The 17666-nt window shown below is 39.0% G+C and overlaps 1 protein-coding gene across 5 annotated transcripts in view; it reads right to left on the bottom strand.

Moving 5' to 3' along the window:
• Positions 1-17666, bottom strand: part of epb41l5 (erythrocyte membrane protein band 4.1 like 5) — a 62108-nt gene that overhangs the window by 36924 nt on the left and 7518 nt on the right. For all 5 annotated transcript variants that reach the window (XM_061723970.1, XM_061723974.1, XM_061723972.1 and 2 more), the window contains exons 2-6: positions 15718-15917; positions 7089-7193; positions 4619-4661; positions 3905-3983; positions 206-250 (exon numbers count right to left, since the gene is read on the bottom strand). In XM_061723970.1, the coding sequence (XP_061579954.1) occupies positions 206-250; positions 3905-3983; positions 4619-4661; positions 7089-7193; positions 15718-15897 (452 nt within the window). In that variant the 5' untranslated portion in view covers positions 15898-15917. The remainder of the gene's footprint in view (positions 1-205; positions 251-3904; positions 3984-4618; positions 4662-7088; positions 7194-15717; positions 15918-17666) is intronic.

Genomic DNA, 17666 nt, shown 5'->3' with positions numbered 1-17666 from the left:
CTGTTTGATAAAGAGGATAACGCTTCTTTCTGATACATTATAGCCCTGAAGGGGTTCGCTTGCTCGTTTGAGTAGCACAGGCCAGGACTCCTGCTCATTTATGTGAAGGCGCAGGTGTTTGAAACAAACTCTTTGGCATTCTCAATGTTTTATTTATCATAATACACAACAGGCAGCTAAAATGTAGTGCAGAAAGAACACATACTTGCCACTGAGGATATCTTGTTTTAATTGTAACACAAATAGATATCTGAAAGAAAAACAAAGTCATACAATTAAATACAGTTATGAGGTAACGACAACTGAAGCAAATTATGCTTTGTTTTTATGAGCGACTAAAGACGTGGTCACAGCACAGAGTTAGTTTATAGCCAAGTAATAAGTGGAAAGAAAGCAATAACACTTTTCTACACTGTTTAAAAGTAAATATTTTCATTATTTTGCAATTTGGCCGAACACCAACAACAATATGGAATTGAACATAACATAATTCATTTCAAAATGATCAAATGTTTCATAAAGCTGGAGATGAAATGCTGAATTCAGAGTAAGTGATTACTGTTGCAGTATTTCAACTTTGGCCATTTAACAAATTAACTACCTACGTGTATTTAGAAAGTGATGATGAACAAAAAGACTACTGCAAAACTGGTGGAGAACTGCAACAGAATGTTTCAATTATTTCATTTCAATATTGGAAGAGACTGCATTGATGGCCAACAGAACATAAATATTTATGTAGCACAAACGTCTGAAGTTGATAACACAGCCAGAAGTGGTGGCCGTTTAAACCTGCCACTGTTATGGTGCTCACACCACCGCGATGTCGTGATCTACACAGAACCCAGGATATATTGACTTTACTATAGTAAGAAATACAGCTCCACACACTTTCAGAGCAAAAGAGGTTATATTCATAATATTCTGATTATTCTGTCTTTAAGTCACACCCAGTATCAAATTAAATTAGCTAAATCCATCATCTCTAAAGCAAAATGCAGAAGCCATGATTTATTAGCTTGTGGGACCAGTTTTAACTGCTATAATATTAAGTAATTTCTTCGGTTCTAATCAGTCTACCACTGATAATTGTTGATGAGCCGCTCTACTGAGGTCCCATCAGAGCATTTGGAAAGTGGGTAAGAGCTGGAATTGAACTGATTCACAGCATCATGCTGATTCTAGTTTTCAGCCTCTCTGTTGCACATCAGCTGTTCTGTTCTGCACCATTGTCTTTCTACATTAGTTAGTCGTGGCAATGTTTTAGCTTTTGTCCAGATGGATTCACATTTGGCTGGAGAATACTTTGCAATGCAGAGTTGATTGTGATAGACTGCAAAGTGTACATGTCTCATGGCAGCAACACAACTCTACACCGTCACCCCTCCATCACCAAGCTTGACAGCTGGAATGAAGCAGTTGTGTCCGTATGGTGTATTTGGGCGAGGCTAACCGCATCTACTAGAGCAAGGGTCGGCAACCCGCGGCTCTAGAGCCGCATGCGGCTCTTTAGCGCCGCCCTAGTGGCTCCCTGGAGATTTTTCAAAAATGTTTCACCTTTTTTTTCTTCTTCTTTTTTCTTTTTTTCTTCTATTTTCCTTTTTTTCTCTTTTTTTTCCATTTTTTTCTTTTCCTTTTTTTTTCTTTTTTATCTTTTTTCCTTTTTTCTTCTTTTTTTCTTCCTTTTTCCTTTCCCTTTTAATCTTACATATCAACTTTTTTCTCAACATTTCAACTTTTTTCTCAACATTTCGACTTTCTTCTCAAGAAGGTACTTCAATATTAATCTTGACATTTCGACTTTTTTTAAAAATTTTGAGTTTTTTCTCGACATTTCGACTTTTTTCTCGAAGTGCATAATGAAAAAAAAATCTTCCCCCAGTCATAACTAATATAGAAATATGCAGCATGTGTTGCCTTCATTCTAAGGCTTATACAAGACTTTTCATTTTTTGCGGCTCCAGACATATTAGTTTTTTGTGTTTTTGGTCCAATATGGCTCTTTCAACATTTTGGGTTGCCGACCCCTGTACTAGAGGCATCGTTTTCCACTTTTGCATAGTCTTTGTCACTGCACCCTTATGGAGAGCACCTTCCAACGGTATTCCACTACGTATTGTATATGAATGATCCTGAGGTGGAATGGAGGGACACTTTCATTGCACTTCTGTTTCAGAGGGTAGCAAGAGATGAAACAAAGGGGAGACAACCTCTGCCTGATAAAAGGTAAGCTGGCATGGTAATGCTACTGTTACAACTCCAGTCACTAAGACAATGCCGTGAGACCAGAATGCTGTGTCTAATCACATACTGTTACACTGAACTATCTACATTCACTCTATGAATTTCCAATTGCAAACAGCGGCAGCTAAACGGTGATAGCTTGTATGTGCCAATTTGTTGCAACTGCAATGTCAAAAGTGTGGCTGTTGAATGATGAACTCCAATTTATTTTAACCCTTCCTACAGCAACAATAGTTTTTCCAAGATCAATGCTGCCGTCTGTCCTCTCTGTCACCGTGTTAACACGCGTGAATGATCATGATCAATTAATCAAGTGCATCTTCTTAGGAACACTCAGCCGTTCTTTAACCACATTATTCCTATGGAAGCACCGAGACCGTTCTTAGTTTTTCATACTCTGATAACGTTTTTTTGCTTAGTTTTCTGACTTAATAATAATAATAATAATAATAAGATGTTGCGCATCTTAAGTGATATTTATGTAATTCTAGGACCTGGTAATAAGTACATAGTCCTCACGTTTGTGCGGGGTATGTGCTGTCACACCTTAGGCCGGATGTAAACTGCAAGCCAGTGATTTCGCAGTTGCATCGTTTCGTCGGAAGGAGGCGTGCACTTTAATATTTCAGCCACATCCAGGTTTTACTTTAATTTGTATGTAATTAATCAATTCAAAAACAGTTAATTCAACCAGATGGTTGGACAAAAACAAACCTTCAATGTCACTCAAATGTCTGACCCATGATTAATCAAACAAACACCTGATGGATAAAATAGTTTGCCATAGGTTAAGTGTACCATAGTGTAACCAACCACGAGTATTCGGGGTTGGATGTTGAATCCGGTTCATATTTTGAGGATGTTAAGTAAAGGATCGTTGTCGTTTGGCTGTTAAAGCTGCAGTGAAAACTGGCTGAAGCCACTGGGTGAAGCCGGTGTCCCGGCAGCGAATCCTCCATGCCGTTTTTGGCATTCATGTTAACGTGCAGCAGACCTCTTTTTACTTTTTTTAAAACATGCAGGGGACCTACAGATAACAGTCAATACCCTCTTTTGCATAAAGCTGAGCAGAGGTCAACTTTTTAACCCGCTGCCTGGATCCACTGCCTTCCTAAGATTCATGTGAATCCGTTTCACATGAATCTTGTGTTTCACAGAAAATGAATAGGAACTGGCGATGCGAGCGATTTGTCGCGGATAGTAGATATCCAGCCTTACAATGTCGGGTGGAAAGGTTGTAAGGGTCACCTGTCTAAAGGGCCCAGGAGGTAGGACATTTCATGAAAAGGTACGCTTTTTGAATAGAGAACATCAAGAACAGCTGATGAGGCCCCTCGAGGACTGTTGTTCAGCTGATACCATTACCACGTGCATTTCAATCTAAAATACCTAACAAGGACTAAGAACAACAACAGTAAATGTTCAGGAAGATGAACTGCTGCATGCTCACATTATCTCAGGAAACATTTGCAAATTTTACAACGGAGCGAAACCTCTGGATCATTTCTGAAACAGGCCTTCAGAACTAACTGAGGTGCAGTATTGTCTGCCTTACAGCTTCCACTTTGGGAATCGCCAAAGTGATTGCTGTGCATCACAAAACAGACGAAACAAATCTAACCATGACATTTCTAGTAATTACTTTTGATTCTTGACTCACCTGGTGAGTTCTTCGTGCAGGTTGTTTGGTTCGGAAGAATAGAATTTGACTCTCATGTGAAGGCAATACGGTGGGCCAACTATAAATCAGACCACAGTTACATATAAGTAACACATTATGGAAAAGGTAAATAAAGAATATTTAAAATAAAGACAGAATACACAACGATTATTTTACAACATACAAAATATTTTTCCATCAACATGTTTTCTAAGCACATTGTTCCTGATGATGCACAAAATACAGAGACTGATGAAAGATATTTTTCATATAAAAGCTTTTATGAGGGCATGAAAATGAAATGAGAAGAGCAGGGTTTATACAGCAATCCTTATGTTAAATTTAATACCAATTTAATACCTTTTTCACTACCTTCAGATTTTTTTAAAAAACTGTCACAACATTAAGTGTTAATCACGGACCTTTTAACATTAATACAGATTTTGACCTATAGAACACTATACAGAACAGATTTATAGACTCATTGATGTTGACCAGATGTTTCACATTTATTTCACTTTGTGAATGACAATAAAATAGACTGATTAAAATGTAAAAGGTAAAAAATAATACCAATTTAAAAAAAATAATACCTCTGACAGTGAATTTAACACTTTTAATGGCCTTAAATTTGGCAATTTTCGTTTATCACTTTTTAATACTTTTTAAAACCCCGCGGAAACCCTGAAGAGGCAGAGTGTGAATAATACTTACTTTTCACTTGTTTTTTTATGCTTTTTGTAACATCAAGCCAATGCTGAAAAGACACAAAGGTGATGACAATGAAATCAAAACCAGAGAGAAATAAAAGCAAACAGCATGTAAAATCTGACCTTATAGAAAAGTTTAAAAGGTTTTTTTTTTTTTCAATTTTATTAAGATAAATAAATAAAGTGAACTGATTTGATTGATTTCCCATAACTTTTGGGGATGTTCCTGAGCTCCAACAGATGGTAGCTAGATATACCTGCAAGCTCAATTAAAATTTACTAGCAGTACGTCTAGATTGCTAGGCTAGGGCAGTGGGCCTTGAAGATTGGAATTGAAAAACACTGGACTAAATAAAGGTGTAAAAATACTTTCACATAGGGGCACGGTGGAGCAGCTAGTAGTGCAGCCGTCTCACAGCAAGAAGGTCCTTGGTTTGATTCCAGCCGGGGGACGCTGTGGGCGCTGAAGTGCGTGTTAGTTCCCCCATGACTTCAGTGCCCACACCCTGGGTGGGGTTGGTGAAAGGATCTTTCTGTGTGGAGTTTGCATGTTCTCCCCGTGTTCCCCTGGGTAGCTAATGTGAGCTACCCTCACAAAAACATGCAACAGTCCTGGGCTACACATGCCCCCTCTGGCCAACCGGGGCGCCAGATGGGGTGAGGAGGATCTGGCTGGAATAACGTGATCCTTCCACATGCTACGTCCGGCCAGAGAGGCCCCACCCTGTCTGGTGAAAAGAAGCGGCCTGCTCACTCCTCAGGTTAAGGAGAAGACCTGAGCTCAAGTGGAGAATAAAACAAAAAAAACTTTCACATGATGGCTTAATAAGGATTATTATAATAATTAATATTATTATAATAATAATGCCTAATAAGGTGTCTTATATATAGCTCAGTCATGCAAAATAAGCAATGTAATTTTCTAACCCAAAATAAAACCATTTTGTCAATCAGCTAATCAGCTAATTTATGTCTAACAATTTAAGACAACTTTGAAAAGGTGACCTTTCATTCAAACCCCCCCCCCAAAAAAAGCTTGATATAAATGGTTTTTCCAAATTATAAGACTAAGAAGTTTTACCAGGTATTGATCAAGTCACGGTAAAACATATTTTGCATTATTATCATTTATTCATCATTTACCATCTTGAGTTTTATGCCTTTTCTACTTGCTTATTCAGCGACCAAATCTGTGCTCAAGTCATGCTGCTGTGCACTGTGAGTGGATACTAAAATGCATCACACACAGACACAAACTCTAAAGTCTGATCTTTTCTCAGTGTAGATTCGACTGGAAGGCTCTGTGAAGCAGAAGCAATGTGAGGGAAAATGGGCTGTGGTTTTGTGTCTACGAGTAAGTAGAGAAGAAGGCAGAGAAAAGATAACAGAAGAACTCACAGCACTTTCCAGTCTCCTCTCCCCCACATTCCTCACTACAACCCTCCCTCTGCCACTCTCGCTCCACTTCAATACGCTCTCCAACCTTCTACAGTGTTCGGCCCTCCCCATCCATCACTGCAGAAGAACAGGGTCACTGGCAGACTACTGACTTAAAACAGTTTGTGTAGGAGGATAGCGTGACAACCAGGGCTGACAAGTCTCCCTTAGCCAATCCTTTTAGCCAAGCCACTGAAAGGGAAAGTCCATGTCTAAAGCCCTCCAACAAATGGGTGAATGATGTGGAGTGAAGTGAAAAGTCTGACCAAGAAATGCTTGAACCAACTGGGACACTAGTGACATGCATAAAGTCACAACTAGGGCCGTTCGATTTTGCCCAAAAATAAAATCTCGATTTTTTTCTCTCAAAATCCGATTTTCGATTACGATTATTTTGTGAATTGACAAAAGGCAAAGAAATGATTTCAAATATGCTGTTTTTTTATTGAACATTTGCCCCATTGGGCTTTAAGTGCAAACTTTGCTCTTATTAAACCAAAAATGAATGAATAAAGTGCAAAACTCAAATAAGTTGAAAAAAAGTTTTAAAAAATATAATAAAATATAAAGTTTTATCTCTGAAAAAAATAAAATAAAAATCAGCAAATCAGCACTTGCAAACATACAGTAAGTTATATTTCCAATTAAATAAAACAAGACATTTTCTAATTAAACAAAACTGGGTCTTTGCATGCTAAATAATAATGCAACCCATGAAAGAGGTAGAGGTGTGTAATGGGGCACTTGTCGCAGGTATTGAGAGGTATTTCCATCAATCATTAATATGGTATCAATCATTAATATGTGTGCAGACAAGGTTAAAAAAAAAAAGTGAAAAATCGATTTTACGATTTTCATGTTTTAACATCGTTCTAATTACATAATCGCGATTACGATTTAAAATCGATTAATCGAACAGCCCTAGTCACAACATTAAACACTAGATATTTAAGGTATTATTCAATGATCAATTATAGAAAATAGTTTGTATTACTATCAAACAAATTGTTTCGTGTACAGTATTGTGTAGATCTTACCGGAACTTGTGCAGAATCCATGAAGCGTAGTCCAAAGTAATCTTTCTCTACGATGTCCAGATGGTACATGATCTGTTCAAACAGTTCCTCACCTTTGGCTTTTTTCTGAAGAGGGTGACACAAAACAGAGAAGAGTTGAATAGGAATGGAAATAAAAACAAATGCCTGTATTTTTAGGCTGAATACAGAGACAATATATATCCGTATTTTATATGAACTGAGTTCAGTTTTAACTTGGTGCCATACACATGATGTAGCAAGCGCTACACAGCACATGTTACTGAAAAGGTTACTTTCATGAAAAACAGACATCTCTAAACTAGCAGAATTGTGCATTCTTAGTTTAAAATTCAGATTTTATAAAGTCATAAATTCTGACATTCTTTGATGGAATTGTACCCTCGACTCCACATCTTGTTTTCCCTTAAATGGCTGCAAAGTGCCATCACATAGGAGACAAAGAGGGGTGGGTACAGATGGAGAGAGGGGTGAGGTGAAAATGAAAATAATGAGTGATCAAATAGCCCCAATGACAGAAAAAAAGCTTTAAAGCAAAATTGTGTATCAATCACAATATATTGCCATTTACATACCATACAGTATCATAATATGTATAAATGTACACACTTTGCTATTTAAATGAATGACAAAGTGTGCCCAAACATTTGGCTGGTAGTGCATATCTTATAAAAAAGGTATAATGTGAGTGAGGGTGAGGCTATGGAACAAGTTTTCAATGGAATTAAAGCAATGTCCAAATATCAAAATGTTTAAAATAAAATACAAAGATATTATTTTTCAGAGGTACAGGGATGAGCAAAATGCTTGGGTGCAATGATACAGTGTTTATTTATCCTTATTTTCTTACACTAGTCAGTAGCTTATGTTGCTACAATGTTTTTATTGTCTCGTTTTGATTGTTTTTGTTTTTATCTATTTTTTATTATGTTTGCATAATGTTATGTTCGCATGTGTTAGCTAGTCATATTTAAGGAGAGGGGGTGAGAGTTTATAAGTTTTACTTCTTCTCACTCCCTTTCGAATATGTACTTTGTTATGTCATGTTAAGACGATTGTCTTATTTCTTTTTTTTATATGATTCATATTCGAAATAAACACTACTACTACTACTACTAATCACCCCATTTTACTTTCAGTACACTCACTTTCATTTGTGCTGTGTGGATTTCTAAAGAAAGATGTGAGAAAATATTAACATCACATTCTCGGAAACTGAATAGGTGTTTCCCTCTTTGATGAGGCTGTACCAGTCCGTGCTGCGTTCTGCCTGCGACTGGAAAATCTCCCTCTGTCTCTCTCCGTCTCAACTCACACACACACACACACACACACACACACACACACACACACACACACACACACACACACACACACACACACACACACACACACACACACACACACACACACACACACACACACACACACACACACACACACACACACACACACACACACACACACACACACACACACTGGTTCACTCAACAGCTGAATTGATATCACTACTCCAACTTTTCCTTTTGATTTTCACAGCTATGTTTGCTTTTTCACAAATATTGCTGAGAAGCATGAACACCTTTGCTGTCCCAAAAAAAAAACAACTCCTCTGGATATGTATCACTACTAGAATGTATGCAAATATTGCACTTCCATTCATTCTGCATCAGCGTGGGCAGAGAGGTGGCTTAAGTAAACAAAATGATGAATGAGTTGAGCATTGGACCATGGGTGGCCTTATGTATCCAGCAGACCACAACACACACACAGACACACACACTTGCTCTCATCCAAAGAGCTCCAGGCCGGGCCGGGGGGGGCTGGCCCCATGCTAGCTGGCACAGCTAACAAGACATACCGCACCCCTTCAGTGCCCATGGAGAGAGAGAGAGAGAGAGTACAAAGGACTTATTGTGTTGTTGTGTGTATGTGTGTGTGCCTGCACTGCAACCATGGTCCTGTTATAATCCCTGCAGCATTGTCTGCTCGTTTGCAGTCTTACTGCCTGCTTGTGAGCACAAAGCTCCATCTCTGAAACATTGTCAAGTGTCTCACTGATGATCTAAACAATTGCAGTTTACAAGCCCATTAAACCAACGGATGTAGCAAAGCATGCAAATCCCAATAAAGTAAAAAAAACTAAGATATTTGAAGACACAAACCTTAAATGTGCTGTTACAGGCATTTGCTACTATCATAGGCAATGCATCAAAGGCAATACACTGACCCTGTGAACATCCGTCAAAGTCTTGGCCAAGAAGTTGTATTTCAGAGTCATTTTTAAAAAGTATTATCAAGTAAAATATTTAAATGTATATATAAAAATTGCATTATATCATAATACTGGTCTACCATTTATGGTAGGCAGGCTCACAATACAACTTGCGAGATAAGGCTCACATAACAGTCTTACTCTGCATTGTAAGAAATGTTGTGCTCAATTACTGCAGGGATGCATTTCCATTAGGAACTAAAAACAAGATTCATAATTTACATTTTCCATGGAAGTAAGTTTATTTCATTTAATTATTTAAATTACATTTTGTTGAATCAATTAAAGATTAAATTAGCACTAAACAGTTAAACTTCAGTAGAAGTAACGAAGCAATGAATGATACAGTGAGCCATCAGACCAAAATATAAGGGGAATAACACAGTAAACAAAATAATTTTAAACCATATTGTATGAGAAGGATGAAAGTGAAGTCAAAAGAAGGTACAGTAGCTGGAGAGGGTGGGGTGAAGAAAGTCCTGCTACATGATTGCTTAGTGATGAGTCAAACATGTCATGTGATACTGCGATGTGATTGTGTTTCCTGAGAGGATCATGGAATTACAGGTGATCAGCGCACGCACGCACGCACGCACGCACGCACGCACGCACGCACGCACGCACGCACGCACGCACGCACGCACGGCTTAACAGAACTGTTCTACTGACACAGTACACCTGCTCTATTTTCATGTTGTTGTCTGTCTACTTGATAGCAATCGTCTGATATTACACCCCCAAATATGAAAACATTGGGACAGTATAAAAAACAAAATACAGACATTTTAACATCTAATTTGGGTTTTATGTCATTTACAGAAAATATGTATGTTCAGGATATTTCATGTTTTGTCCCATGTACTAAATTTCACTTGCTAATAATCTATTCCTTTCTTCCAAATAAAAATTACCGTCATTTCAACGAGGTGATATCAAGTCATTAGAAATGTGATTTTGTACAAATGCAGTAATCACTTAAGACTGTATCTGGAGAGCAGTAGATCACTTAAAAAAAAATGTGAGGAACAATAATTGAAATGTTTAAAAGTAATGTTCCTCAAAGAAAGACTGGAAGGGATCTGCATATTTTCTCCTGCAGTGCATCCCATCATTCAACGATTAAAGGAATCTGGAGGAATAGTAGTGTAAAGGTCAAGGACATTAGTAGGACTCCTGTGATTTCTTTGATCCCTCACTGCATTAAGAACCATCATTCATTAACAGCCGATATAAACGCATAGGTAAAGGACTATGCTGGGAAACCTGTCTGGCACTACAATACAGGTTTACAGTCATGAATGCCACTTAAAAACTAAACCATCCCATAAAGAATACACTTTTCCAGGGGTAACATCAACATCTCTGGACTCAGAGGCAGCGGCAGCATATAGTGGAATCATGTATTGTGGTAAGACAAATCAGTACTCAGTCATCAGCTCTTTTTCAGATGAAGCAGACGATTTGTAGTCCAGGCAAAAAACTAAAAAGGACTCCCCAGATTGTTTTCAGGCTCCGTGGTGGTATGGCGTTGCATCAGTGCGCTTGGTGGAGTTCACTTACAATTCTACGAGAAAAAACGCTCAGCATGCCGCCTTTAAAACATGTTTTCCAGAGATCTCTCCCACATAACAAAGGCATCTCTGTAAAAGATCAAAGTATAGGAGCTGGGCTAACTTGTCTGCCCGTCATCCTGACCTGTCCCCACCAGTGAATGACTGTCGTCAAAAATGCAATGACAGCTTCCAACTGTTTCACAGACATGTTTTATGAGGAAGAAGAAGAAGAAGAAAAAAAAATAAATAAACTATCACGGCGGTGCAGGTTAAAAAAAAAAAGCCAACAAAAATGCAATTAGCATGCCTTGTTTACTTTTTTCTTCTTTTGCTGCAGGCTCGTGGTAAGCTGTATTGTGTGTTCAGTCAATGGTTCTTGTGTGGTGCTACAGTATAATGGAGATAGGCCAGCTGAAGGGGCTGAGGAGGGGCTCAGCCCTGTTGGAGGTTCCTGTCTGGCCGGTTTACCCTGAGCTCCCGCTAATGGAAACGCACCTTTTATGCGACTTTGGATTCAACTGCTTTAGTGAGACTTGACTGACCTAAGTACTAAGGGGGACATCACAATAGCTGATCAACATAACTCCCCCCCCAAAAATCAAACTTTCACTGAATTCAACAGGACCAGAAGGAGAAAAAGACTGACATCCGTTGCCTGTTTAATCTGAAGACCCACACAGCAGGGCTTTGACTATTATACAGACATCCAAGCTCATGTATGTCATACTCTTGCATCATTTTTACAAAGTTAAAATTCAGCTACAAAAAGAAAAAAGTTGAGGATGTCTTATCTTAAAATATGTCTTTAATTGCAAAAGAAGTAGAGCTTAACATCCCTGGCAGAGTTCTGGCAGATCCTGCAGCACTTGAAGCACACATTTTTTAGAAGTACGTGTATTCCTGTCCTATATTAAATCATACAATAGACTTATAATACTTGATAATTTTATATTCTAGGATTTATAAAGTATTGTTGAACTGAACCGACTTGAATCAAATAGGTTAAAATGCCCAGTCGGGGTTATGGTATAATGGGATGCAGCTTTACAACACTGACACCAACACTGGCATGTCTCTAGCCAAGAAATGGATAACAGAGCTGGGTTTTTTCCTGGGCCTTGAAGCGCCTTTTTTCTGGCCCAAAAAGCTCAGAAATTATGATTTGTTTCATCATCTTTGCAAAAACATTATCACTAATTCTACTCTACCCTGTGCCACTTTTTTTACCTAAACTATTCTTTAAATAGTAATAGTTTGTGGTGTTGCCTCCTCTCGTGACTGCAACACGTTTTTTACTGCATCCTTTTCTGCTGCATATCTTCCTCATCAAATCCAACTTACTTCCATATAACACAATTTCCTATCTTTTTAATGGCTATTTCTCTTAAGATTACACGTAAACGCTTCCCTTTCTTTCACATGTCTAGACTTGAGATATTGGTTGGTGTAACTAGTATCGATGGGTATGGTGGGCGTGACTATAAGGAACATTACCCAGAACTGGCCATGTTCCATGAGCAAAACAAGCTTATGAAATACAACTAAAATAATAAACAAGACCAAAACCAAAACCAAAGTTTAGCCTAGTTCATAAAGTTTCAGACATGTCTCGTCCACACAGCACTTGCAGACATACTGCATACTATACAATACTAATCCTATAATTTCAAAATTTTGGAATTGTGGATGATGGAAGCGTGTTTAACGCGCCTTGGCAATGTAAACGCAAGGCGTGTCATTTGTCAACTCGGGCCTAAAGGCAAGTTGAGATGAGGGAAGGCGAGTCGAGAGACGTTATCTGCAAAACAAAACGTAGGATGTGCGCGCGTAGAATGACATATTGTGCCTCCATCAGCAGGATTTATCAGACAGGTGTCATTTTAAAAATGGGGATGGATGAACATCTGGATGAGCATTATTTTGGCCCCGGCTTGTCATTTTTGAAACAATTGACCATCCTTTGTGGTTCTGGACATACGGCCGGTTTATGGCGTCCTCGGCTCCGAGGCTGAGTACCGTAGCTCGTAGATCTTCTGGCGCTTTTACACTAGTACCTACTCAGTCCGACTCAGCTCGACTTGCCCTCGTTTCTTTTCAATACCCAGATGTGAAGTAGGCGGGTTGGAGCGAAGCTGCTGTGACGTATTTGCAGTGGTGTAAAGTAACGAAGTACAAGTACTTCGTTATTGTACTTAAGTAAGATTTTTGAGAATTTGTACTTTTATTGATACTTTCATTTTTCTGTCCTTTTACTTTGTTACATTTTCAAGGAAAAAAATCATACTTTTAATCCGCTATATTTAAAATTGGACACGTCGTTACTCGCTACAAATTAAAGAACAGCACAGCGGGGGCTGATTTATGGTTCCGCGTTACACCGGCGCAGAGCTACGGCGTAGGGTACGCAGCGACGCACACCATACGCCGTAGCCTACGGCGTAAGGTGTGCGTCGATTTAACGCGGAACCATTAGGCTGACGGGAAGGAAGGGGGGCGCGTGAATATACCGAGAAGGAGCCGCAGCTCCCGGGAGAGTTGCGCCGCAGAGGTGGGCCGGAAGGCCGGAGGAACCGCCGTCGCGTCGAGTACCGATGAGGACTGAAGCCTGATTTATGGTTCCGCGTTAAATCGACGCAGATCCTCGCCATAGGGTACGGGCCCTGCGTTGGTGTAACGCGGAACCATAAATCAGCCTTGAGCGGCAGCCGACGCGTGTCCATGCGCACCATTCTTTGATTCCACCACTTCTAAGGTGGTTTTGGCATTTAAAAGTTCAAAAGTCTCATCCTTTATCAGCTGGGGTTGCTTAATGTTGTCACTGCATACTACAGGCTGGGGGTGCACCTGTCAGCGGGGCCAATGGGGAACAGCAGCAGTGATGAGCAAAGGGAGAAATTAAAATGGTAATGGAAACAAACGCTAAAGGGGTCAGAATAATATCACCATTATTTAGAGTTGTAAGCAAATTCTTGGATCTTCATTTCTTTGCAATCCTTTTGAAAATAATTTTGTACTTTGAATTTTGTACTTTGTACTTTGTACTTTTGTACTTAAGTACATTTTACACCATGTACTTTTGGTACTTTATTATATTTAAGTTGAGGTACTTTTATACTTTTACTTAAGTAATTTTCTTAATGGGTACTTTTTACTTTTACTTAAGTAATTTTCAAGCAGAAAATTTGTACTTTTACTTAAGTACAATATTTTTGTACTTTTTCCACCTCTGCGTATTTGATTGTGTGTCTGGTCGTCCCTCATCGCCCGTCTAGATCCCTTTTTAATTCTCTCCTCCGCCACCAGGTTTATGAACATCTGCACCTCAGAGTTGGATCACCAAACAGACTTTTGCACTGCCATTGCTGGTGGAATAAAATGAACAAGAAGCCGCGAGTCGCTCCTTCGCTGATTTCCGCCTCCTGACTCAAACGTCTGACTCCAACCCCACAACCAACGGACCCTGTATAGACAGGGTCAACATTTCTAGGGGTATTAAGGGGTGCTGAATCCAAATCTGCTGTATATGAAGCTCAAAAATCTTCCAAAATGCCTCAAAATTGAGAAACTGCAAGGCTGAAATCTATTTTTCAGTATATCTTTTTAACTAAACAAGGTACAAACATGAAGTAAAAGTGCTTTTGTAAGTTTTCTATGATAATGAGGCACTGTGCTGATTGGCTGCCTGACGCGATACACCGCTACGAGAAACGGAGTTAAGGCTGATTTATGCTTCTGCGTTACAACAACGCAGAGCCTACGGCGTAGGGTACGCGGCGACGTGCACCGTAGGCTACGCCGTACCCTACGGCGTAGGCTCTGCGTCGATAAAATGCGGAACCATAATTCAGGCTTTATGCAATGCGAGCGAGCGTCAGTGACAAAATCAATTCCATTGCTTTATTTTCTATTTGATTGTCCTAACTGGCCGCAGCGCCGCTTTGAGCTGAACATTTGTCGGACGCCCTGCTTCTATTTTCTTCCTGTCGCTCACGTTGAAAGCCGGTTGAAAGTGCTGTAGGAAACAGTCATGGATGAGGAACGGCTGATCCAGTTAGTTGAAATGAGAAGTTATCTCTATGATTCCTCCTCATTTCACTACAAAAACCTCAATAAAGTGGCAGCTGCTGGAGGGAGATGGACAGAGAGCGTCCGATGTCACGCAGTGCGATGCGATAGTCGGACGCTCTCATGCAGTTACACGGTTTTATTGTTGTGGACGCGGTTTGCATTTTGGTTACGTAATGAAAATGGCCACATGACACTGGTAGGATCATCTGGGCGGCTGTACAGACACTGCAGAATTTGGTTGCTTTCCTCCTTCTCTGAGTTGCCAGGCTGAGGGGAGACCACTTTATATATGTTAAAGCAAGAAAAAACGTTTCATAATAGGTCCCCTTTAAGTATTTTCAAGCATGTCTGTTACTTACACTACTGTCATGTCCAAAATAAAGACTTTTGAATGGAATTGAACTTCCTGTCATTTCTGCTTCCTTTGCACATAGCCAATTTAATTTGATCCTGAAATTAGTGCTCTTTTGAAAAGAATTGAGAATGCCTTTAAACTGATTGTTAAACAAAAAACAGTTTTACTTGAAAAATCTCAAGTTGTCTCAAGAATCTAAATCATGTCCCACCCCTAAATATTCCTTGTCCTGACAGACGTCCATTACATGAAAGTCTACGGGTTTGAGATCATTTCTTTCCTCTCCATATAGGAGCCCAACACATGCAAGCCCTACTATCCATCTTGGAGAGTGAGTGCAGGCTCAGAAATCCTCCTTACCGGAAGGTCAACACTGACATCCGTCCCATCCAGTAAGGAAACACGGCAGGTGATGACAGACTTTGCCTCTCCAGCTGCAGGGATGTGTGTTACGGCCCGCTGGGCCTCTCGCAGGCGGCTCTTTTCTGCATGTTTGCGGATGGAGCGCCGCCCCAACGTCCTGCGAAGGAAACTCAACATGATGGCAGACAGCACCAAACCTGGAAATGATGAAAGACGAGTTTCAATTTGTATAACTTAAACATTATAAACAAAGTACTCAAAATTATCCAATTTTCTTTATTTTTGCATTAATATGATGTGAAACATCAAATGTTTATATAATCCAACTAGAACTGTTAATAATCCCTAGAAATTTGCTCTATAGGCCATAAAATGACTTGGATTCCTGGCTGGGAAATTAATTAAATAAATGATTTTTGAATTATTTAATTCTTTCATTAAATCTGTTATTACTTTCCCAACTGTGTGAGTGTGTTTATGTACTATTCCCTTCAAAACATACTACTGCATGTGTAGTCACATGACTCCGCCTGACCAGTCCACAACATGGAAGAGAACTGGAACACAGACACAAATGAGCAACTCCAACAGTTTCCACCACAGTAAAAGGCAGTGTTTGTCATTTTGGCTTTTCTGAAGCTGAAGAAAGACGTGTGAAATATAAACGGTAACATTGTGAAAAGTTTCAGCGACTGAAGGAAGCACAGTCAATCTGTTTCGGCACAATCTCATTACAGAATAAGACCAAGGTAAGAGAGGCGGAGTCAGACACCAGCTAAATGTTTTACATATGGAATAAATAGTAGGGTTGTCCCGATCAGGATTTTTTAACTCCCGATCCGATCCCGATCACTTGAGTTTGAGTATCTGCCGATCCCGATTTTTCCCGATCCGATCACTTTTTTTGGCTCCCGATACATTTCCGATACTTTTTCCCGATTAGATACATTTTGGCAATGAATTAAAACTCAAATGATCCCATGTTTCTTTTATTGTCCATTGGAGAACAACATGGACATATATTTCAACAAAGCTTATCAGCACTGGTGCCACAAAATGTAAAAAACATGAAATTGTAAACTAAAACAAAAAGTGCACAATAGTGCTATAACAAAAATAAATACATTTAACTTCAAAAGCGGTAGTTAAATGACATCCAGACAAACTCACAAACACAAGAAAATTTAAATACTTTTTGGCTTCACCTTAGTGCAACATTCTGAATGGCATGAAATGAATAGCAGCAGCTTAATGCAACATGAATATATATAAAATTTCACAATTCAAACATGTAAACCATGTTAGTTTCGCTTACTTCGTCGGCCGGAAGTGACATTAAATGCAACGATATATGAAACGATTTAATATATATTAAAAACATTAATAACTAGGTAGGGCTGCACGATTAATCGTTAAAAAAAAAAAATCGCGATCTCGATTCATGCTTAAACGCGATCTCATTTCCAAATGACGACGGTTTAAAAAAAATAAATAATAATTTTTTTTTTTTTTTTTTTTTTAAAGATGGCTGCATAAAAAAAGGACTAGGCCTATGTTCTAGGTTGTTGTAGTCCTGTCATGGTCAACTATCATGTTGTCATGTTTGTTATATTTTGTTAATGATTGTGGATTACATTTGGAGAACCTTTCTCATCACCTGACACATATTGCACATAAATATTGTTAAAATTGTTGTGGTTAAAATTATTTAAAGACAAGAGAGATGTTTATTGTTTTTATGTTCAATGTCAGCTGTTACAGCAAAAAGCAGCCAGAGGAATAATTTGTTGCCTCAGAACTACAGGATCTGTTACAAGTCCCCTTTCTGAAAGGGTGTTCAACTCAGGGAGGAACAAATATTGTTCAAAATTGTTATTATTGTTTAAATTATTCAAAGGTTTGTGTAAAGAAGACAAGAGATGTTTATTGTTATTATATTTTTGTTC

The sequence above is a fragment of the Cololabis saira genome, chromosome 6, assembly GCF_033807715.1.
Source record: "Cololabis saira isolate AMF1-May2022 chromosome 6, fColSai1.1, whole genome shotgun sequence".
Lineage (NCBI taxonomy): Eukaryota > Metazoa > Chordata > Actinopteri > Beloniformes > Belonidae > Cololabis > Cololabis saira.
Note: the sequence above shows the minus strand (reverse complement) of the source record. Positions and strands in the feature narration are given on the sequence as shown.